We start from the raw sequence: 23866 nt of genomic DNA on the forward strand, positions 1-23866 counted from the left end.
TGACTTACAATAGTGACTTTATTTTTAACATATTTAATTACAGACATAAAATAGCTGGGGAATGGGGTGAGCCCCAGCCTAGCCCCGCCCTGGGGCTGCCAGGAGTGGGGTGCAGGTGAGGCCTCCCTGATGACCCTCCTTCAGGGGGTCTTCCTATGGCGGGGCCCTATTGCTTTAGCAGGGGAGGAGCCATGCAAACAAGGGGGGGCGGGGAAGCCTCTGAGCCCCGCCCCACCAGCAGCTGGCCTCCTTCCAGAATGCCCAGTCGGTGCCCCACCCTCAGCCTCTCCACCTCCTTCTTTGTCCAGGGAGCAGACTGTCTGGCCAGCCCCCACCCCCTCTGCAAACCTAAAGGGGAATAAATACAAATTTTACAAAGTAAAAGGGGGTCCAACGTTGCCCTGGGCCGGGCCTGGGGTCGGATGGGGAGCGGGGCCCTGCCACGCGGGCCTCACATCATCCCTAACTGCAGCAGCGTACTGGCGTAGGCCATGGGCTTGACGTCGGGATGAGGCTGCGAAACGAGAGGCACCAGGTCAGGCAGACAGGAGTGCGCTGGCTCGGGGGAGCAGGGTCTTCTGAGCACCAGGTGCAGAAACCAGCCCCACTTCTGAGAGCTGTGTCCCCCACTCCTCTTGACCAGCCTCTTCCTCCAAGGCCGGGGAAAACAGGGGACATGGGGAGGGGATGGGGGACGGGGGGATGAAGGGGGTGACTCACCACTGCTGTGAACTGGTGGAACTGGGGCCGCAGGTCAGAGCCCCGGAGGTGGATGTAAGCGGCTTTGTTCCCCATCTGGTCGCTGCAGGGACAAGGGTAGAGTAGTGAGTAGGGGTCAGGCAGGGGCGGGGTGGGGCGAAGAGGAGGAGAACCCGGGAGCAGGAGGGGGAGGAGCCCCAGGCAGAGAGGCTCACTGAGGAAGAGAATCCAGGTGGAAGAGGGGCCCAGGCAGAAGGAGCAGGGATGAGTGAAGACAGCCATGTGGGAGCGGGGGGAAGGGAGGAGAGGCCCAGGAAGCAGGGGCCCTCCTGGTGGGATGGGTACAGGCAGCCCCACAAAGGCAGGACTCTTGCCAAACCCTGGTCTCTCATCTGACCTCGCCCTGGCTCTAACCAACAGGAAGCACAGGAGACAGAGGAACATGGTGACCTGGGGATGGAATTAGCCTCGTCCAGAGCACAAGAGACTCCAGTTTCTTCAACCAAAACAAGATGGAGGGAAAGAGGGACAGGAAACTTGAAGATAAGGAGAATGAAAACATGCCCCTTGTTTGAGTCTGACTTGGAAGAAATCAACCAAAAAGACATGAGAGACAGGGGAAATGGAACTCTGGCTGGGTTTGGGGTATCACTTTTGAAGGTATGACAGTGGTTATGTATAGAAAGGAAGACACACTGGGGCATCAGTGGACAGAAGGGATGATGCCTGGGGTTTGCTTTAAAACAGCCCGGGGTGGGGGTCGTTAGAGACACAGGGCTGGTAACTGTTGAACCTGGGTGATGGGTATGTGGGTGTTTGTTTTACTAATTTATCTACTCTTCTGTATCTTTGGAATTTTCTATCATAAAAAGTTAAAAAAAAGAAAAACAACCAGTGGGCCAGGAAGAGAGGCCCAGATGGGCGGGGGAGGTGGGGATGTACCAGTAGTTGGGGGCAGAGAAGACGGTGACGCAGCGGCCACTGTGTGCCACCTCATAGCCCTCGGCCTTGACCTCATGGCTGCGGATGATGTAGTCCAGGTGGTTCTCCTCCAGGAAGGCCTTGGTGACATCGGGCCCGAACTGGCAGCTCACGCCCCGCTTGCTGACCGAGCGCCCGTTCTAGGGAGAGAGGGAGCTCAGGGTGCCTGCTGCTCCCTAACCCCGCCCCCTCCACCCCACCCCACCTGCCAGCCACGCCCCCAGGCAGACTGACCTGTGGCTGTGGGTCCGACCAGAGCAGGTCACACATGGGACCTGGAGGGGAGCAGAGGGGAACGTCAGGGACCACTCATCTCCCTGGACACGTGCTCACAGGTCACCTACTAGGCTGCCCCACAGCACACCCTGGGTGAGGACTGGGCAGGGGAGGGGACATCCACGGTGGAGCGGCACGGGGCACATGAGATGGGATGCTGAGCTGGCCATAGGCCTCCCTGCTGCCCTCCCCTCCAGAACCCATGTGATCCATTATGGTCTCGAAGGTGGAGGGAAATCTTATCCTCGCAATTCAGACCAGGGACTTCTCTTGCTCCTGCTGCCCTAGGAACAAAGACCAAGCTTCTCATCCACACTCGTGAGGCTCAGCAGGGTCTGGCCTCACCCACCCCTTTAAAGCATGCCCCTGCTCTGCCCCCGCGCTGGCCTGGCTGCTCTCCTGCCGGGTCAGCTCTCACATGCTGTCCCCAGAGAGGCCCTCCCACCGCTCCTGAACCCACCACCCTATCCACACCCTCTTCCCACAGCCGTGTGCGAAACACTGCAACCTGTCCCCATCATACCACTCCAGAGAGTCATAAATGAATGACTGACTGCTGGGGACACTCATGCTCCCTGGCCAGCGTGGCCCCTGAGGGAGGTACACTGACCCAAGTTATAGGTGAGGAAACTGAGGCTCAGCCTGGCTGTCCCTTGCCAAGGCCACAAAGCCTGTCCGGGGCAGGGCTGGGGTCACAGCTCAGAACGGGGAACCAGGGCTGCTCCTCTCCACAGGAGACCCCGAGGCCCTGGGACTGCGGAACTGTCACCGACCCGCCCTGGTCACCTGAATCTGGGGGCTGCCGATTCCGCTCAATCTTCCTGATGTCGTCCAGGGTGACGCCGTCTTCACTGAACAAGCCCCCGTGCATGATCTAGGGTCAAGGTGGGGCAGCAGTGTGAGGGGAGGGGCCGGCCCCACCCCTGCCCTCCACTGGCTTCACCAGCACTCCCACCCATGAGTGGCGGTGGGGCAGGCAGGGGAGCCTTCCTCACCAGCACTTTGCCATTGATGCACTGGGCCAGTGGGAGCCACTCAAACACCTCACTGAAGAGCTCATACATCTGGGCTGTGTACTTGGCCTTCACCTCACCCTCGAAGCCATAGATCTGATTCATGTTGTCCGTCTCATGGTTGCCTGGCCGACAGCAGAAAGAAGGGAAACCTCAACCCCTGCCTCCTGGGTGCCCTCGGGCTCAGACCCGGGTGGGGTGGACTGCCCGGAGGCCCCAAGCCAAAGACACTCATGCAGCAGCTCGCTGATCCCTTCTAGAAACCAACCAGACACTGTTCTCAGTCCCCCTTCTAGAGGGGTGAACAGGCTGAGAAGATGCCCAGGCATGGGGCCATAAGACCCAGACTGTGCTGGTCACCGTGGAGTGGCTGAGGCTGGGGTTCAGCCCTGGCCCCAACCCCAAGGGACTAAGTGGCACATCTCTTGCCCCTGAGAGCCTCAGGCTCCTTCTTAAAGGACCTGCCAGAAATTTCAGGCTGGAAGGACCAAGGAGGGGGAGGTCTGTACAGAAAAGGGGCCCCTGCAGAGCGCCTATGGGCCGGCCTCCCGCCATGCTTCTTTCCCCACACGCAACCTTCCCCTTCCCTCCCAGGGCTTGGGGGAGGCAGGGCAGCTGCTGGGCCCCCCATCTGCTAAGTCCGGACTGTCTGACTACTCAGCCAGCGCCAGCCCTCTGCCGCCGCCTACAATGAGGCCTGAGAGCAGGTGCTCATCTCACATCTGCCACGTGCCAAGTCTGCTGTGAGAACTCCCTGGACCTGGCTGTGAACCTGGCCAGTGTCAGCACTCATGCCCCTGGGAACCCCTGACCCAGCCCACTGCCCTCGCTCCCTCCTGGGTCTCCTCCTGCTCATCCCCCCACCCCCTAGCGGGCAGGCCCTCCCCCAGTGGCCATGCTCCCCAGTGAGCTCACCCTGCCTGATACCCCATGTCTGCTGAGGACCCCACAATTTACAGCCCAGACATCTCCTCTTAGTCTCACAACCACATCCAGGGCCAAGCTCCCCATCTTCCAGGCTACACCCTGCTTTCCCATCCCCTCTTGTGTCAGTGGCAGCCCCAGCCCTCCAGATGCTCCAGCCAAAACCATGGAGCACCCAGCTCTGGCCCCTTCTTTCTCTCACACCAGTATCTAGCCCACTGGCAAATGCTCTGGGTGCTACTTTGCAAAGAGAGCCCCAATCTAACCACTGTCCCTACCCAGGTCCAGCCAGCAACAGTTTCCCTGCTCCCACTCTCAGCCCTTGGTCTGTTTCCCATCCAGAGGCCGTGTTAACATCGGTCAGCCCCTGCCCCTCCTCTGCTCAGAGCCCTCCCATGACCAAAGTCCTCAGCAGGGCCCATGGGGCCCCATCAACATATGATGCCACTGTGCAGTGCACAACCTGCCTGACCTGATAGGGCAACCCTGTGTGCAATCTCAGTGAAGGCACAAAATAAACACAGCTGCAACCCCTACCCCTGCTTTACAGATAAGACATTGGAGGCTCACAGAGAAGAACGTGAGCGCCCTGCCTATGCTGTCCCCAGACCCTGCCACCTTCCGGCTCACCTCGAAGTAGGTGAAAGTAATCTGGGTAAAGGAGTTTAAAGCCGAAAAGGGTGAGGATCACTTCTACGGAGAAGGAGCCACGGTCCACGAAGTCACCATTAAATATCTGCCCTGCTAAGGAAAACAAGATGAGGGGAGAGGGGTGCCTCTCTGCATCCTGTCAGCAGGGCTCCGGGCATCTAGGCTTTCGTCTCTGCTCTCTGTGTGGGTCTGGCCCAGTAGCCTGGCCTCTCTGAGCCTCAGCAGGATGGTACTGATGTCCTCAACCTCGTCTGTTTCTCAGGGAATCTGACAGTGGAGGAAGAGATCCCAGGTGGTCAGCCGGCTTCAGCTCCCCGCCAAGTACAGGCCCAAAGCCACAGGGGAAATGGGACCCGGGCCCTCCCACTGGTCACTGCACAGGCCCAGAGGCCCCTCAATGATCACATCAGCAAAAACTTATACAGCCTGGATCGTGGGCTACTGAGCACCTCCACGTATTAACACATCACTCCTCTCAGTAGCCAGACAAGGTAGGCCCATTTCACGATGACTGATCCTCGTTTTACAAATGAGCCTGAAGAGCTGAGAGGTGAAGTCGCCTGCCACAGTCACAGCTAGAGAGGGAAGCCAGGTGCGGGCAGCGCCGGGTGCTGCACGTATGTGCTCCTGTATCGTGCACATCCAGCCCCGTTTAAGTCGAGGAGAAGCCGGCGCTTAGACACAGGGGCCACCCGTCCTGGCCTGTCTGACCCCGCAGCACAAGGCCACCAGCAGCTCCACCTGGTCTCGGTGGCTAAGCAAGTGCTCAGGCGTCTCCATTTACAGGTTCACGCCTTTTTCTCAGGCTGGGGTTCCTCTCCCTCCTGTACCCCAAACCCGGGAAGAGGGGCAGGGGAGGGGCTTGCTCTGCCGAGAGGAAGGATACGTAGGGGTTGGTGTCCGAGGGTAAACCGTTGAGCTCAAATATGTTGAGGAGGTCATAGAACTGGCCATGGGTGTCCCCGCACACTGTAATCTTCTCTGTCTGGAAGAAAAGAGGCCACCGGAGAGGGAGGGGCCCAGAGAGAGATGTGGGGAGGGGGTAGAAGTGAGGGGAGGGGTAAGAGGTCACAGCAGACCGAGAAGAACCATGCGAAAGACACAGGCAGGAGACACAGAAATGAAGAGGGGCAGGGAAGGACAGCCAAGAGAGACACAGGGTGGGGGAGGAGGGGAGACGTCAGGGAGAGAGAGAGAGGCAGACCAAGCCAGGGGGGTCCATGAGTTTCTGAGCTCCGTGGCCCCTTCCCAGCCAGGGAGCCACCCACCCACCGGCCCATCCACACACCGCCCCCCGGCGCGCACCTCTTTGATTGTGGTCTCCACGAGTGTGCTCAGCTTAGAGAGGACCTCTTTGACCTGTACCAGGATCTGGAAGGCAGGGCAGGCTGTGAGTGGGGCCGGCTGCCCACCCTGGCCCCAGAGAGACTGGACTTGCCAGGAGGCGCTGGGGACGGGCGGGGAGAGGAGGGGAATGGGCAGGGGAGGCCTGGCCAAGCAGGTGCTGGCCGGGAACAGAGGTGGCTCCCCAGCTGTGACCCGAGTGGCCTACGTGGCATTTAAACATCAGGATTATTTCATGTGAAAACCTAGATTCTTGGTTTCTCTTCAAACAATCAGCATCACAAAGAAATACACAACGGATGAACCCAGAAGTGGACCATTTTATACAACAACTGGCTTGGAAACGTCTACGTGTCAATGTCACAAAAGAGCCTCCCCCAAAGGCATGAGACTGTTCTAGATGAAAAGAGGTAAAAAGGCCGGTCATGTGCAGTAACTGATCCTTCAGTGGATTCCAGATTTTTAAAAAACAGCTGAAAAGAATGGTTTTGGGAAAATTAAAATATCTGTCTGGAAATGTAGATAGAATTAGTTCCTACAGATTGAAGATGACCTTGACAATGTCATGTATATCTGACAATGTTTGCTGATTCATCAACAGCCTTGTGGACTGTCTGCATTAGTCAGTATTATCACATCAATGCTAAATTCATAAGATGGGACGACTGAACTGTAGTCACGCAGAATTTCCTGTTTTTAGGAGATAACAGGTTATGATGAGACTTATTCTCAAATGGTTCAAACAAAAAGAAAGAAAAAAGTGTTTGTGTATACACATACGCATATATATAGAAGGATAGAATAAATGTCAACATGTTAACAACTGGTGAATCTAGGGGGTATGGATGTAATTCACTGTACTGTTCTTTTGACTTTTCTGCAGGTTTGACAATTTTCAAAATAAAAAGTTGGGAAAAGAGTGTTTAAAAAAAAAGGTAGGAGATATCTACTTCCAGTCAGAATGTGGAAAGTTATAAAGACCGTTGCTCTTGCCCTAAGGATGAGAACAAGCCTACAAAACAAAACCAAAAGACCAAAACCAAAACAAACAAAATCCTGAAACATCTGAGAGCCAAGGATGCAAATAAACCTAAATTAATCAAACTGCAAAGTGCAGTGACGCTGACAAGCCCCTCCCTGGGAGAAAGAGACTGTGACCACGTTCCTCCGGGCAGCGCAGGAGGACAAGATCCGCCAAGGCCAATGAGGGGAAGCGGGCAAAACCCTCATGCCTGTGTGGGCTGCTGTGGCAGACAGGGCCCCAGGGAGCCCGGTGCAGAAGGCCTCTGCCCTCACCTGCCGATCCTCACATGGCCACACAGGAGAGGTGCAAGGCGGCGTGGTGGAGAGAGGCCTCCGAAGCACAAAAGTAGGGGCAAGACTGGAGAGCAGAGGACTCCCCAGAAACCCCCAAATCTGGCGGTGGGGCTTTCATACAGTTCTCCAAAAGCTGAAGACTTTACAGCGTAAAGACACCCCTGGATTTGCCAGAGTCCTGATTCCACCCTGAAAACATCTGAAGCCAGTGGTGAACTAAGTCCAACAAGAGCTGCCCCTAAACTACAGATGAGGTAGACACTGCCCCTCACACAAGCAGCCCAACAGAACTGGGTCCTGCATTATCTGCAGAAAAGTTTTATTTGTCTCGGCCACTACTGTTCTTTTACACAAAATGTCTGGCATTCAATAAAAAATTATAAGACACGATGAGCAGACAACGGAAGCAAACCCAGAGATGACCCAGATGGTGGAATATCCAGACAGAGACTTTAAAATAACTATGAAAAATGTGTGAAAGGATCTAGCAGAAAAGGTAAATGACATGCATGAACATATGGGGCAGAGAGATGAAAGCTATTAAAAAAAATAACCCAATGGAAATGCCAGGAATAAAGACTCCATCTGTGCGGTGCCGGCGCACCACCAGCTCAGCAAGTGTCCACCACCATTCCCACCCAGCTCCTCGTGTGGCCCTTTGTAGCGGGGTCCAGGCACAGCGAGCGCGGCGATGCGATCCCGGGTGTGCAGACCTGATGGGGGCGTTACCTGGTAGGCGCACTTCCGGTGCAGTTTCTTCTGGTCCTTATACCACTGCATGAGCTCCTTCATGAAGGTGATTGTCACTTTGCCGTCCTCAAGCTTGGGCCCACTGTACTCGTCCTCGATGGCTGGTGTGTGAATGGGGAGAGGGGGCGAGAGTCAGTGGCCACGGCCACTGTGAGGGTGGGAAGTGGGGCCTGGTTCCCAGGCACGGGGCAGACACGGCTCTGGACACACAGGTTGAGAGAGGGGCGGAGTGAGAGATTCTACTCCCCGGCCAGTCCTCTCTAGGCCCACTCCTTCCGTTCAGGTCAGCTCAGAGGCCGTCTCCCTGACCTCCCCAGGTATCGTGTCCTGCTCCCTCCTGCACCCCGTCTCCCAGGCCTGACGAGATAGCACTTAACACTGCTGACTGACTAGTTAATCCCTCCTCCTCACAACACCACCTGATCCACCAGGGCAGGGGCCGTCTTGTTCCCAGCTGTACCCCCAGTGCCTAGAATAGTGTCTGGGACCCAGCAGGTGCCCAGTAATCATCTGTGGAATGAATGACAGAATCACCTGAGCGCCTAGAGGACCTCCGGACAGATCAGACCCAGGAGGCCCGTGACGGGTGGGTGCTCCTGTGGGGCGCAGCATGGGTACTACGGCAGGGGAGCTCACCCCAACCTGGGACCTCCACCCCAACTCTGGACTGTGGGGTCCCCAGGAGGGCAGGCAGAGGAGCAACAGACAGCGTGTGGGGACAAGGACCAGAGGCTGCCCCCCAAGCCCCGCCCCCTGCCCCTCCCTGGTATGCACAGGGAATGGAGGGCCCAGGCAAGGACATGGAATGTTCTGGGCAGCATGGCAGGCACTCAGGCCCTACTCACTCATGCTCTCGATGTCGAGTGAGTCCACGACAGAGCGCTTGTGCTCGTCGCCTGCGATGGCACGCTCGAAGGCCTTCTGCTTCACGATCTTGTTGCACTCCTGGTACTTCATCTTGGCGTCCTTGTCGTGGGGCTTCACCTTCACCACCTGGGCGCATGGGCGGGAGGGAGGACAGGAGGGAAGGAAACAGGCATCAAGGCTCAGGCCGCGGTGGGGGGCAGAGTAGCCATCAGGAGGCGGGGACACCGCTGCTGCCCTCGGCTGGCCCGGCCCCGGGCTCCATGAACTGGAACCGCGCACCAGGGCCGCGGTGCACGAGGGCTGCAAGCCTGGACCTGCTTCACCTCCCGGCCTGTTTCTGCCTCCCTGAACTGGGCCTAACAGAGCTGCCCACGGGGGCGGGGGTTTGTGTGTCAACAAGTTAACTCACACAGATGCGCTTATAAACCTCAGCTCTGACTACTGTTAAAATAAAACCACCCATTGGAGGGTCAGGCCCAGCTTCATGTCCTCCTTGGAACCAGGGCGGGCAGGCTTGAGAGCAGATGGTGGGCCGATCCAGTCATGATTATCAGCCCAGACTCATGTGAAGACCCAACGACTTGCTGGATAACCCAGACTCCCTGAGCCTCAGTTTCCTCAGCTTGAGGACAGGGGAGACGACAGGTTCCGCCAACAGGGCTGTTGGGGACAGTAAGTAATGGACGTGGGGACTGGCGGGCAGCCCGGACTGGCAGGCAGCAGCTGGCACTGAAGGTGACACGTGCCCTGTTCAACCTTGGGCTCTGGGGAGACCCACAATAAATGAGTTCTCTCAGTTTTCCCTTCTGAAGGGAGGTGGAGACTGGGGGTCACAGACCCAGGTCACTTGGGTTCAAATCTCACCTCCACCAACCATCAGCTGAGTACCTTTGGGTAAGTGAGCTTGCCTGTGTGACTCAGTTTCCTCCTCTGCAAGGTGGAGGTGACAGAGTACCCACCTCGGAGGGGGGCTGGGAGGACCACGAGTGAGGAAGCATGTGCAGTAGTCAGGTAATAGTAAGCCACGGAAGTGTAGGCTACTCTTCGTGGCCCCTCACACGGGCTGCTGTGCTGACTAAATGAAATCGTATGCAAAGAGCACGGGACACGTGGCTTTGGGACACACTTAGTTCTCAGTAAAAGCAGCCTGTCCTCTCCCCTCTCCCTGTCTTCTATCCCGCTTCCTACAAAACTCTGATCTTCCAAGCTAAGGAGCAGCCAAGGCTGGATTCAGATCCCGGCTCTGCCACTAACTTGCTGTATGACCTTGGGCAAGTGAGTTCACCCCTCTGAGCCTGGGTTTAGTTATCTGTAACTGTTATTGTAATTATCAGTGGACCCTACCCGACCAGCCTACCCTGCTGGCCTCCCTGGGAGTGGGCCCCCACAGCTCCTGTGCCAGGGGGGCAGAATGGCGGGTGCCAGGGCTGACTCTCAAGGGCAGGGATGCCCCCTGGTGGAATGCCTGGCAGGGTGAGTCAGAAGCCTAGGCAAGGGGACTCACTGGCTCCTTAGGTCAGTGTGGCTCACCCCCTGGGAATGGGTGTGCAGACCAGGTTGGGGGGCAGGGACCTGGTTCGGGCAGGCTCAGGCTAGGGCATCCTGCCAGGCGGCTCCACCTGGGGTAGGGGTGCGGTATAAGGCTTGGGAGAAAGGCAGCACCAGACATTGCCTGGAGTCCTTTCCAACACAGAGAGGTTATGAGTCCACACCCCAGGATAAAGTCCAAAGTACCACTTGGCCTGGCCCATGAGAGCCCGCCCACCCCTTCACTTTCTCTGTTTGCCCAGCACTCACAGCCAGACCAAACACAAAGTCCCCACATGTGCCGGCTCCCTCTCACCTCAAGCCCTTGTACAGGCAGCCCCCCGGGCCCAGAACACCTCACTCCTACCTCCAACTCCTTTCTAGCTCCTCCTCCTTCTCCTCCTCCTCCTCCAGGTCTCAGCTCCACCAACCCCTCTCCAAGGAACAACCCTCCCCCAACCCTCAGGCTGGGTCAGGCACCACCTCTGGGCTCCCACAAGGCCCTGGGCTCCCCAGCCCCAGCCCTGAGCATGGCTGGAGCCGGTCCTAGCAGGGTGGACAGATTGGACGGATGCGCCACTAAGCACTTCCTCTGAGCCCGGGCCCTGCTCTCAGGGAGCCCACGGGCTGGGCTGCTGGATGGAGGCCAACACTGATAACGCAGCAGGAAAAGTAACAGCAGCAGCAACAAGAGCCCGCAGCTCAGTCTTCAAACACTTACTATATGCCCGTGTAAGCAATTAACTTGCTAGTTTACCCTCAGAGCAGCTCTATGTGGTGTTATCACAATCTACATTTGACAGATAAGGAAACTGAGGCCCAGAGAGGTGAAGCCACTGACCCAAGAGACGAGGACTCAAGTTCTCTCCCTGCTTAAGATCCTGACTCTCACCACACACGCTGGAACTGCTCCCACCTCCCCGCTGCCACCACTCCCACAGCACCCTCACACCCTCCAGGGACATACTGTGGGCAGTGGTGCCAGTGCAGGCTCTGGGGCCAGGCCTTCCAGGGCAGGCAGCCCCACCTCTCCAGCATCCCTCAGCCTTCAGCAAGTGGGGAGGATGCCAGCGCCCGTGGGGAGGGTTGGTGTGCGAATTTAACGTCAGGCCCACCACAGGGCCTAGCAGCGGGCCAGTGCCTGTCCCAGGGCCTGTGGCTGCCGCTGCTACTGTGATCAGCCACCTGGATGGGAAAGGGGAAGTGGCCCTGCCAGGCTCTCGCTCCTGGGGAAGGTCCTCTGCTCCAGACTGGAGGGGCCTGGGGGCTCCTTCAGGAGCTGAGGCCTCCTGGGTTAGAACTAATGCTAACTTTCCTTTAAAAAGTGGGATCTGGACTGTATCCCTGTCAGTGTCCTGACTGATATTAAAGTAGCGATGCCAGGTAGTCACTGGGGGAAACTGGGAGAGTAGGATCTCTGTATTACTTCTGGTAACTACGTGTGAAGCTACAATTCTTTCAAAATAAAAAGCTGCTCTAAAAAACTGGTATATTCAGCTGGGAGTATTCACAGGCAATAACTACAATGGCTCAAACTGAGGAAACGGTAATACAGGCTCCTAATTCCCACATGAAGCCACACGTGTGTGTGGGAATGGGGAACTTTCTGGATTTCAGAAAGATGATCCAGTGCACACACTCTGGGTTATGACACCCCCAGCAGAGTGGCACCTGGTAATCACATACCCTCCTGTTTCTGCAGCAAAACCTCCAGTCACACCACCTGGAAGCGATCAAGACCCTCAACAGCCTCCCGTTAATGAGTTCAGGTCAGATTTTGCCACCAAACAAATTGCCTGAACTTAGTACCGACTGTTTCTCAGAATGGCTTGGGTTTAGAACTGAGGGTAGGGTCTGCAGACCAGGTGCAAAAGCTAGACCCCTCGCCGAGTGCTCCTGACCTCAGGGGACACACATGACAATGTGTGGTGGGCCATTATGATTATTCACAATGTAGAGGTGATGACACTCGGCCCAGAGCGGCTGTGCCTGCCTGAGGCACACAGACAGCTGAGGAGAGCCTCCAGTGAACCCATTTAGGGGAAGGCATCCCAACATTCCTTTTATAATAAAACAGACAGGAGCACACTGCCTGAGCAAGGATTACGCCAAGAGATTCTGCCCGTTGCAAATGTCCAGTGGTCAGGACCCTGACTCTGGAACCAGGCTGTCATTTCCTGGCTGTGGGACCCTGGGGGGTGACCTACTCCCTGGGCCTTGGATTTCTCATCTGTAAACCAGGGATAACAACAGTCCCCACTGCGCAGGGTTGTCGTGGAGAGCCCGTGAGTTGTTACAACTGCACCCGGCCCAGGGCGGGCGCTGCCTTGGGTGTCGGCATGACCACTCCTGTCACTTTCACGTATCCACACCTTAGGTGTACTGGCGCTTGTACAGGCTTGCAAGGCAAAATGTATTTCTAACTGACTGCACTGGACTATGCTGTAAGAAGAAACCCAAATGCAAACCGTATTACAAACCAAACCCAAAAAATCCCAGGGAGGGGTGGGGAGTGCAGAAGGGGCCCCCACATCCAGCCTGGGCCCACGTGACCACCCGTGTCCCAACCAGACAGGAAAGAATACAGCTGGGATCTTCCGCAAAGAGGACCCAATAAGGGGGCGGGGAATCCTGGAGCCAGGGTCCCTCTGAAAGGATGAACTTGGAGCTGAGGCAGGTTGGTGGGGGGATTCAACATGGACCCGCAGAGAGGGAAGACCAGCTCCTGTGGAGGGTCCGAGGCTTGGCCCTGGAGGGAGAGCAGAAGGGAGACACTCCGAGCTCGCCACCCCCTAACAAGGTCTGGTGTCCGCACACAGCCCTCCCTGTGGGCCTCAAGCTTGGCCCCAGACACCCCCAGGAGAAATCACACTCAGTACCGAGGAGGCCCTACTCTAAACACATTGCTCTCGATGAATCGTTACAGGGACACTGAGGCAGGCTCTGCTATTCTGCTTTCACAGATGAGGACACTGAGGCCGGAGACCCAAAGCCCTCAGCTCAGAGCAGGGCATCCTGATGGTGGAACGGCAGGGGGCCTTCAGTCCCAGCACAGGTGACCTTCAGAACTTTTAACCATGACTCACAGTAAAAACATATATATTTTATCACACCCAATACACATCTGTGTTCACATAAGCAAAAAACATTCGTTCACAAATATATACATACTTTCTCCAAACAACGAACCATTGTTTTCTTCTCTGGTTTACTTGACGAACACAGAAGTGCTGGTCTCAAACCATTACACTGACTCCACGGCCCAGTAACAGTTACAAGTGTGGACTCCGGGTTCAAGTTACAGTTCAGCCACTTTTCTGCTGGGCAACCTTGGAGGGGGGACTTGCTCTCTCACAACAGAGCTAGACTCACGGTGAGAGTGCACATGAGGAAACTGAGGCTGAGACAGGAAAGGCTTTCACCTGAGGGCTCTGGCTGCTGAGACACAGAGCCCTGAGCTCATCTGTTTAACCAAGGTCATGTCTTGATTCCATCTCCAAGGATGCCATGGTCTCAGAGGGGGCCTGGGTATGTCCTCTGTGAAACTCCAGCATGTCACAAGATAGCTCTGGATGGGGAGCCACCCCAGGGCCCAGCCCCTCTGCCCTGTACCCACAGAGCCCAATGAAACATGTCAGAAAGAACGGCCCTGCGGGGGAGTAGGTGGCCCAGGCAGGCAAGGGTCTCAGACTCACGCGTGGACTCCCCAGTGCTGCTGGCAGAGCCCCCATCAGGAAATGGGCCATGACCCGGCTCTCCATGGCACTCACAAGGCCTGGGATAAAGCTCAGATGTGGTATGTCCACCAGGTGGCTGGAACTGACCACGTCAGTCGGCCTCATGGCCCCAGTCTAGGGCAGAGCTGTGAGAAAACCCCCGTTCCTTACCCTGGGAAAAGACTCCCCTGTAGCCCTGGGAGTGGGAAAGACCCTGCCGCAGGCCTGTGCTGGGGGCTCCTCTCATCTTCTGCCCCCTCCTGTCTCCTCCAGGCACCCCCCCACCCCTGCAGAAAAGCCCTGCCCCCATCCAACCCCGACTGCCCCTCGGGTTACTCATTACTGAGCCTTCCAGCCCCAATGACCTTGACTCACACCACTTTGCCAGAGCCCCACAGTCGCCCAGGAGGTGGCCACTCCTCTTGTCACCATTCTCCAAATGAGGACACCAAGAGACAAAGGAGAGGCCCGGTGGGGAGTGGCTCAGGAGCCCAAACCTGTAAGGACTCTGCTGTGTTGCTCTTGCCCCCATCCCCTGGGGGATCACCCCAGCCCCCTTGCCTACTCTGCCCCTGTCTCTAACTTATCTCCTCCTCCAGGACTCTGGCCTCACCCTGACACAGGGGTCCTCTGGCCCAGGGCTTGGCTCAAGCCTGCACTTGGCCGGAAAGCCGCCCTCCTCTCCAGGCCAGCGGCCAGCCCCAGCAGTCTGACCTGGCTCCCTCCCGCTGCAGCCTGTGGCTCCCAGCATCCCTGCTGCCCCACCCTATACAACAGAGCTGCTTAGAGCGTTTGATGAATGAGATGAAAGAAAGGAGTGAGGGTGTATACGTGTACGTGAGGGGCAGAAAAATAATTCATTTAACAAACACTAAGCCCCTGCAGGGTGCCAAGGACCATCCTAGTGAGTAGAACAAACAAGACCCTTCCTCTCAGGAGCTCCTCTCTAGAGTGGGAGAGATGGGGGCAGGAGAGCTGGGCTGTCACTTGCCTGCTGCATAATGCTGGGCAGGTGACTTAAACCCTCTGGGCCTCAGTCTCCTCATCTGCACAATGGGTGTGATCACATTTACCGTCTTGCAGGGCTGCCGTGTGAGACCCTCAGCCAGCTGACAAGAAAGGCATAGAGCAGGCCTGGCAGGAAGTCCTCACCACGGTCGCTATCATCAGAGCAACTATGGCGACCAGAGTGGCAAATGAGCAAGCGAGCTGGCAAACTTGCCATCCCGAGGTCCCCTCTTTCATCACCTCATGCAAACACCCCCATTTGCTGTCCTTCTACAGCATACTGCCCTATTCCCTTTTCTCCCTGCAATGATTCTGTTTACCCTTCCAGTGACATGGGTGTGTTTTTTGCCTTCCTCCAAATGATAAGCTGTACCAGAGAAAGGACTGTGGCTCTAGTTCATCAACAGTAACAACAAGAATATTGGTAAGTTAATTAGTGCAGAACACTGACCACGTGCCAAGCGCTATTCTAAATGCTTGAAAAGCAGTAAGTCGTTTATCCTTTGCAGCAACCCTTAGAGGCAGGCCTTACAGGTCTCCCATTTCACAGATGCGAGAGAGGCACAGAGAAGTCAGGTAATTTGTCCAGGGTCACCAGGCAGGGATGGCTGAGCTGGGAGGTGAACCCAGGCAGCCTGCCGCAGGCTGCAGGGCCTCGCAAGCATTTGCTGGATGAGTGAGTGGTGAGTAAACGTGTGAACGGCCTCCTCACAACTTCCCCAACCTGCCCCATCCGGCCCTCGGCACCCACCCGGCAAGGGTGCTGGGAGCTGGCCCACCCCCGAGGCCCAGCTCACCGTCTCGTAGTCGCGCAGGGCAGCCCGGAACTTGCCCAGCGCCATGTTGCTGGCGGCCCGGCGGTAGTAGCCCTTGATGTACTTCTTATCGATCTCGATGGCCCGCGTGGCATCAGCCAGCGCATAGCCATAGCACTCCGTGCGCAGGTAGGCCAGGCTGCGGTTGCCATAGTAGATGGCATTGCTGGGGTTCAGCTCGATGGCCTGGCTGTAGAACTTGATGGCGTTCTCGTAGTCCTTGGCTGTGAAGATAGAGGAGGAGGAAGAGGCAGCATGAGGCCGGGATGCCACGGCCCAGCAAGAATAGGCCCTGGGCTGGGTACTGGTCTAGTCTCCTCATTTATAGATGGGGAAAGTGAGTCCATAGTTGAGCTCAGAAACATCCCTTCAGCCTGCCCCCTTCCCTGCCCTGACTGTTCCAGCCTAGCCCAGGTCTCATCTCAGCCCTAAATCCCTAGGTCCCCCAATCACTTCCATACTCCCACCCACCCACCCATCACCCCTGAAGGAGCCAAGCTGGGCAGTACTTCCAGCAGGACTGCAGGATGGTCTTATCTAATGTTCCCCATGGCCAAGGGAGGATTCGTTACTGAGTGCCAGACCTGAGATGTGAACCAGCAAATGCGAGTCTGCCCCAAGCCCCTTGGTTGTCCAGCTCCCCCAAAGCAAGTAAACAAGCCCAAAAGGGGGGTCTAGTAGAATAGGAAGTGGGGAAAGAAAAGGAACTACCTGAGTCTCAAAAGGGGGAAGTATCTGTAGAGACTCAAAGGAAATATCAAAGCAGACTAGAAGAGCATTCCCGGCAGAAGGAAGAGCAGGTGCAAAGGCCAGGCGTGGGGGCAGGGGCAGTGAGAAAGCATTATGTTCTAGGATCAGCGAGAGGGTGGTATGGCTGGGGCGGAGTGAGCTGGGGGAGTGTGGGAGATGAGGGCAGGGAGGCTGGCAGGACAGGATCCCAAAGACCACAGCCACAGCAGGGGGTGGGCATTGATGTTTTAAGTGTGGAGTGACAGCATTCGACATCTGGCTAAGGGGAAAAGGTCCATTTTATTTGAAATGAGCCAGAGAGGTCTTGTTCAGGTTCAAACACTCGGTCTGTACCTGCAGAGCTGTCTTGGAGCCCTCCCATGTGGCCAACAAACAGGCAGGAGACGAAGCGAGGTGTTCCCGAGCTAGAGAACCACGATGTGCCAGGTGCTGTGTGGGGCTCTTGGTACATGAGACCCTGCACTGAACCCTCACAGCAACCCTGAGAATGACTGCATTAGCCCCATTTTCAAGATGAGGGAACTGAGGCTCTAAGAGGGAACCTCTGTCACGTGGCAAGTGATGGACAGGGATTCTGAGCCAGGCCAAGACCCAAGTCCTCCCAACCCCATCCTCTACACCAGGGGGCCCCTGGGTGGGAGCTTGGCAGAAGGGCAGACACAGACACAGGGGCAGGTAGCCTGGGCCCAACCCCTGGTTCCACGCTCTGGGTTAAAGTTTCAGACAGTCCTTCTCCTGACACTCCGCCTACAATGAGAATTCCTCCCCTAACTCCCACTATACTTTTCTCCAGTCACCTGATAAACCATGACTTTCTTTTGTTTTGTTTGCTAATAACCCATCTTCCCAATTTGAACCTAAGCTCCCTAAGGGCAGGGGCCTGTCTATCTTACTTCTCCGAACCCTTGCCCTGTCTGAGGATGCGGCAGCCCTGCTCTCCTGGGGCTCACAGTCCAGCTGGGGTGGGGGCAGGTGACACAACACACACAGATCCGCCCCGGACAGGGATGCCCTGGAGCGTTTACAGCCGGGGCAGCCCAGAGGGGATCCCGGACCTGAGACCTGGAGGAGGAGAAAGAGTGAGTCACGTGAAAAGAATGGAAGAAGAGGGTTCCAGGCTCCATGAATAGTTCTGGAAGGAAGGAAGGAAGCAAAGAGAGAAAGAGATGGATACACCAACACCTGAGAAAGGAGAAGCCAGGTGCTGGGAGATGGCCAGGATACTATAACAAAGATTCCTTCTGCAGGCTAACGTCTGGCAATCTTTCAAATGGCTCAGATGTCCCCTCCTTCAGAAAGGCGTCCTTGACACTCAGGCTGGGTCAGGTACCTCTCTGGGCTGCCCCAGCCCCTGGATAGTAACTGTTCGGTGATGGTGATGGGTGTGTCCCCCAGGACGGTGAGCCCCAGAGGACAGGCCCAGGACTTCTCAGAAACAAGCAAAGGCAGAACCAGGCAGCCCAAGTCTGACCAACCCTCCCTGGAATGCGAACACCTTCGAGGACTCCTTCCAGCCTCCTGGCTGTGTTCCAGAGGCCAGCTGGCCAGTGCTCTTGCCGGGGGAGGTGTTACTTGAGTGGCCCTCTGGCATGGGGTCGGAAGTCTGGTGTCTTTGAGCCTGACATCTGACCTTGGGCAGACAGCCTCCCTCCTCTGAACCTTGGCTTGCTCACCTGACATGCAGGACTCACAATCAGCCCCGCCTCATGGGGTGGTTGTTAGGGTTAAATGAACTCATGTATGAAATGTAGCTATGGCAGAAAAAGCAATCAGCAGATGCTTGTAAAAGAAGTGAATAAATGACTAAATGAAGGGAAGAGTACAGAGCAGAGGAAATGGGTGGGGCCGGTACTTCCTACCCAATGACACCAGATCCCAGCCCTACATGCTTTTCAAATATGTGCACATTTAATCCTCAAGGTAGTCCCCATTTTAGAGAGGAGGAAATTGAGGCACAGAGAGGTCAAGGTGTGCCCAGGGGTCACACAGCAGGTGAGAAAGAAACAAGATTTGAAACCAGGCAGCCTGAGCTCTTAACCATGTCTATAAACTCTTAGACCCCGAGGCCTCCCTGGGGGTTAAAGAGAATCCCTCTCATTTTACAGGAGAGGGTGGGGGCCAATGAGGCCCAGAGAGAGGAGAAGAGAGCTGAACAACTTCGGGCACCAGGCTCTGCCACCCCAGGGCCTCTGGAACGGGCCCGAGCTCACAGGCATGATCCAGGCATATGGCAGGGGCAGGTTGGGGGGTCCTCTGAATCCATGGGGCCCCTCTTCTCCCACCAGGGCCAGGATGGCTCCAGGTAAGGCTCTGGGTAAGGACTCTGAACGTGGGAGCTGAGCACGTGGAGAGGAAGGGGGATATCCGGGCTCTGCTGCTCACACACTCTGACCTTGGGCTAGCGGTTTCACTTCTCTGAGCCTCAGCTTCCTCTATAAAGCAAACAGGGCTGCTCCTACTACCTCCCAGTGCCTGGGGGAGGATTAAACAAAGTGCTGTACCTGGCCACCACAGGGGCTCAATTAAGGCGAGCTGTAATTATTCTTTTTATTGCCATCCCCTCAGCCCTGGAGACTGGGGCTCTGTGCCTGCCTCTGCCTGCCACACGGCAAGGGGCCTGGACCAGAAGGGGCGTTCCCCTCCGTTCCAGCTCAATGCCAAGACCTCTGGCTATCTGCCCAGGCTCAGGGCTCATATGAGCCTTGATCCCAGGTCCTGAGATGGGGGGGGGGGGGCGCAAGGAGCCCCTCCCAATGCCTTACTGTTTCCCAGAATTCCCCTCGCATACTTGCTGCTGCTCTTGATGCTCATTTCATGAACAGCTCCCCCTTTCAGGTGTCCAGACTGGGTCCTGTCCTGGACACCTCCTGATCCTTCAACCCCCAAAGCCAGCAGCCACCATGTTCTGTCACATCAGCCTTCCTAGACATCTCTCAGATCTATTCTTTCACTTCCATCCCAAGAGTCCCTCCCTGCCCTGGTCTGGCCTTCCTCTGCTCCTGCCCAGGTTCCTACCCCAGCCTCCTTAGGGGCCTCCCAGCCTCCAGTTCTGCCCCTCCAGAGGGGTCTTTCTAAAACACAAACCTGACCCTGTCCTTTCCCCACTCAGAACCATCCACAGCTGCCCAGAGAGCTCAAGCGGGAAGCTCAGGCTCCTCGCTGCAGCCTCACCATAAACTCCTCTCCTCTAACACTCCAGCCCCACTCACTTCCTCGGTGCCAAGCTCTGCTCACCTTTGGGCCTTTGCCATCCTGTTCTTTCTGCCTGGAGTTCCCTCCTCCCGCTCTCCAGGCGGCAGCTGTCATTCTCCCTCTGAAACGTTTCTTGAGTCAGTTTCCGAGGTGGACAGCAGCTCCACCTCCCACCTGTCCATCATTCTTCTCCCCTCCCTGGTCTCCAGCCTTGCCCTTGTGTCCAATCACTGCGAGGCAGCTGGGGAATCTTCAAATGCTCATCAGACCATGCTGCTCCTCTCTTAAAAACTTCCATGGCTTCCTACCACCCTCAGGATGACTTCCACACTCCCTGACCTGCCTGTAGGGCTCGACCTCCAGCATCGTCTCTTACCAGTCCCACCTCCTCCTCGCTGCTCCAGCCTGACCAAACTTTCCTACTCTTTCCACATGTCTGCTCCCAACAGAGGCCAACTTCCCACTAAGGCTCTAGATCCCTTCTACATCCAACTCTTCTCCAGGGCTCTGCTGCTGTTCAGTCTCCTCTCTCTCCTGCAGGATCAATTCTCTCTATTGGACCATACGCTTGGTCTCCTCCATCCTTAAAAAACAAAGAAGACCCCACCCGATTTCTCTACTCCCCCTTAGAATCAAACTATTAGAAATCTTGTCAACTTATGCTGTCTCCACTCCCTCGTTTCCCATTTACTCTTCGGCGCCCTCTGAAGCACCTCTCTGGCTACCACCTGCATCATTCCCTAGAAATTGCTCTGGTCAAGGTTACACTATTTTGTGGAGCCAAATCAATGGTCAATGCTCGGTGCTTGCCTTGGCAGCATCTGACCTAAGGCACAGCTCCTCCTTTTAGAAGCAGTCTTCTCTCAGCTTTCCAGACACCTTTCCTGATTTTCCTTTCACTTCACTGACCGCTCCTACTCAGCCTCTTCTGTTTCAAACATTAGAATTCCATGAGGTTCCGTCTTAGGCCCTTTCTCTTCCTGGGTGACCTCATCCATTCTCAGGGCATTCTAGTCCATCCAGAAGCCGATCATGTCCAAATACCTCTCCTCAGAGTTCTAGACTGGCCCGTCATTCTACTTAATGTCTCCTCTTGGACAGTCGAGTCAAAGCCAAACTAGTCTTTGCAATGACTTTGAAACCATAAATGACCTGGCCCCCATCCTAAGCTCATCTTGTATCAGTCTCCCCGCTAATTCATTAAAATTCCAGCCAAGTCGGCCAGTCTCCTTTCATTTTCTACCTCAGGGCCTTTGCACATGCAGCTCCACCCACCTGGGACACTCTTTCCAATTCTCCTTCTCAACTTAAATGCCTTCTTCTCAGTAAGGTCTTCCCTGAACATCCTCTCTAAAACAGCTTTCAACTCTTACTCCCTACTTCACACCCTATTGGGGTTTTTTCAAAGGACACATCCCAGCTTATTAATATTTTATTATTTACTTGTGCATTGTCTCAAAGAAAGATCTCCTGCTGAAGTACAAGCTATAAAAGGATAGAGCCACATTTGTCTCATCCCCTGCTGTATCCCCAAAGTCTAGCACAGTCCTTAGCACCTAGCACGTGCTCAATAAACGTACTGAATAAACGGGTTGAATGAATGAATGAATGGGTGCCCCCACATCTTTACTTTCCCAAGAACTTAAGTCATACCATTCTTGGGACTGCATCACCTCTACTCCCAGAGCCTGCTCCTAATGTAACCCCGAACCTCCTACTTCTTTGCCCTCCCATCTAATGATCTATCTCCCATTCCCACGATTCCCTACTCTATGGGGAGTCTTCCCCCACCCCCACTTGGTGTCTCTCCACTGGGGTCTCCCCACTTAGCGCCATCACTCCGCCCCATGTCACTACTTGGTAGCGCCCTCTTCAGGTCTCACGTTTGGTAGTGCCCACGTTACCGTCCCCCTTCCGCTTCACACTTGGTAGCGCCCTCCTCAGTCTCCCCACTTAGTAGCACCCGCTCGGTACGCCACTTCTAGGTACCACCTCTTCTCTCAGAAGCCCCCTCTGTCGCCCCTTGGTAGCGCCATCCTCGGCCTCCCCACGCCTGGTCACTTGGTAGTGCCTGCCCCGCGCCCAGGCTGCCGCTCCGCGTTGCCATGGTTCCGCGCGGGCCCGGCACCCCTTGACCTGGGCCGCTCTCCACCCTCCCTTGCTCCCTCCAGGGCGGGCGCACCTTTGAAGTAGTCGTTGGCCTGCGTCTTGAGCTCCTCTGCCCGCTTCAGAGCGCCATCAGCCGGGGGCTCGTCCCGGGGGGGCTCAGCACACTCAGCCCGCTCGCCCTCCGCCATCGCCATGCCGCAAAGCGACCCCCACCCTGGCAACCGCCGCCAGCGGCACCCGGCCGAATCGTCGCGAAGGAGTGCCGAGTAGCCGCTGCTGCACAAGTGTCGTAAAGCGCGGGCCCCGAAGGCGCCCTTCGCGCGCCTGCGCGGAACCCTTTCCACATAGAGCGCGCGGAGGACAAGGTGACCAGAGGGCCCCCTGACGGCGCCCTTCCTAGAATGAGCCAATGGGGTAGGCGAAAAGGGGCGCGCGGGGGAAAGAGGTCCGGCGTGGCTCCCCCTCCCAAAGTTACCATGTTCCGAGCCGTATAAGTTTCTCAGGGTCCTAAAGTGGGATCTCCCCGCCGTCTTCTCCCGTTGGTAGGAGGGTTGCGAATACCGCCAGTGAGAGTGACTTTCCTGCGAGGCGGCATCCTGCAAAACGCAGAACTGGAGCCGTGGGTCTAGCCCTACTGTCGATTACCTGTGTGACCTTGAACAAATCTCTTCCTCTTTGGGGTCTCAGTTACTCCTCTCTGAAAAATGAGTGGTTTCTCAAACCAACAGAAGAAAGGGTCAGTGTTTCTAGGTTATTGACTAAAGGTGCCCTGGATCCCCCAGCCCTGAGCTAGGCTCAGAAGTTTGTTGCACCATCTCCTTTCTTCTCCCTCGCCCCCCACTGACCAGCCTTCCATGGCTCCTCAGTGCCCCTAGGAGAAAACCCAAACTCTGATGTCCTAGGAGACCCTGAATAGTCTAGCCTCAGCCAGCATCTCCAGATCCCCATTCACTGTACACTGTTCCAGACCATCCTTTCCGAGCCCACAGCTGCTACTCATGCTGTTGCACTAAGTCCTTTAAGGCTCTGCTCTGGCTCCCCTCCTGGAAGAAAGCACAAGCTATTGCACCTGCAAATCTTGTCCTGTCAGTATGACCCTACCACAGCCAAAAGTCATCCTAGAAAGTAAATACTAGTATCATCTCTATCTTACAGATAAGGGCATAGATTTGCAGAAGTCAACACACCTGTCTAAGGTTATACAACAAGAAAGTGGCAGAGCCAGAACTTGAACTTGTCCCACCTAATTCCTGTGCTCTCAATTCCTACTCAACTATCTCTTTATGCTCCAGAGCCCATCTTGTGGATTAGATTTCTGAGATTTTTTTGGTCTCTGTGGGAAGAATGCCATAATGGATTTGAATCCTGGATTTGAGTCCAGCTCTTCCCTTCCCTTCCCTGCTATGTGACCTTGGACAAGTGATTATTGTCTTTGAACCTCAGTTTCGTCCTCTGCAAAATGGGGATAACAACTGTGCCTACTGTATAGGATTAAAGGAGAGATTGAAAAGCACATAGGTAAAGTGACAGAGGGCCTACCACAGAGTAAGTCCTCCATTATAAATATTCAAAGTGGGACAGAGTAGAGCTGTGGTGGGGGTGGAGGCTCTTAGGAGGTTGTGAGAGGACCTCACTCAGCTTGGGCAGACAGAGAAGACTTCTTAGAGGAGACATCTGAACCAAGATCTGAGTAGGAGAAAACTAAGTGTGTAGGGGGGGAGGCATTTAAGGCAGAGAAAACAGTAAATGCCAAGGCTTAAAAGTGCTTTTCTTCCTTTGAGAAAACTCCTTTGTCAAACATAGGAGAGGGGTTATGAGGGTTACATGACAGGACAGGCACGGCCATCCACACGTGAATCTAGAGACACACAATCTTTTGTGCATGTGTGTGCACACACACACACTCAAGGACAGAGAATCATATCAC

The 23866-nt window shown here is 55.7% G+C and overlaps 1 protein-coding gene and 1 long non-coding RNA gene across 3 annotated transcripts in view; one reads left to right on the forward strand and one right to left on the reverse strand.

The window, feature by feature from the left end:
* PPP5C (protein phosphatase 5 catalytic subunit) overlaps nucleotides 1-23866 on the reverse strand; it is a 26860-nt gene continuing 2994 nt past the window's right edge. The window contains exons 1-13 of one of the 2 annotated variants that reach the window (XM_010946846.3): nucleotides 22013-22270; nucleotides 15871-16112; nucleotides 8801-8948; nucleotides 7935-8056; nucleotides 5850-5915; nucleotides 5431-5529; nucleotides 4524-4629; nucleotides 2952-3094; nucleotides 2743-2830; nucleotides 1915-1955; nucleotides 1642-1820; nucleotides 721-802; nucleotides 1-514 (exon numbers count right to left, since the gene is read on the reverse strand). In XM_010946846.3, coding sequence (XP_010945148.1) covers nucleotides 452-514; nucleotides 721-802; nucleotides 1642-1820; nucleotides 1915-1955; nucleotides 2743-2830; nucleotides 2952-3094; nucleotides 4524-4629; nucleotides 5431-5529; nucleotides 5850-5915; nucleotides 7935-8056; nucleotides 8801-8948; nucleotides 15871-16112; nucleotides 22013-22133 — 1500 coding nt within the window. In that variant the 5' untranslated portion in view covers nucleotides 22134-22270 and the 3' untranslated portion in view covers nucleotides 1-451. Of the gene's footprint in view, nucleotides 515-720; nucleotides 803-1641; nucleotides 1821-1914; nucleotides 1956-2742; nucleotides 2831-2951; nucleotides 3095-4523; nucleotides 4630-5430; nucleotides 5530-5849; nucleotides 5916-7934; nucleotides 8057-8800; nucleotides 8949-15870; nucleotides 16113-22012; nucleotides 22271-23866 lie in introns of those variants that run through there. The other variant, XM_045510610.1, reaches the window with a different exon arrangement.
* Nucleotides 22284-23866, forward strand: part of LOC123614544 (uncharacterized) — a 12698-nt gene continuing 11115 nt past the window's right edge. Inside the window, exon 1 of the long non-coding RNA XR_006721952.2 lies at nucleotides 22284-22353. This is a non-coding gene — a long non-coding RNA (uncharacterized LOC123614544). The remainder of the gene's footprint in view (nucleotides 22354-23866) is intronic.

This window comes from Camelus bactrianus, chromosome 9 (genome assembly GCF_048773025.1).
Source record: "Camelus bactrianus isolate YW-2024 breed Bactrian camel chromosome 9, ASM4877302v1, whole genome shotgun sequence".
NCBI lineage: Eukaryota > Metazoa > Chordata > Mammalia > Artiodactyla > Camelidae > Camelus > Camelus bactrianus.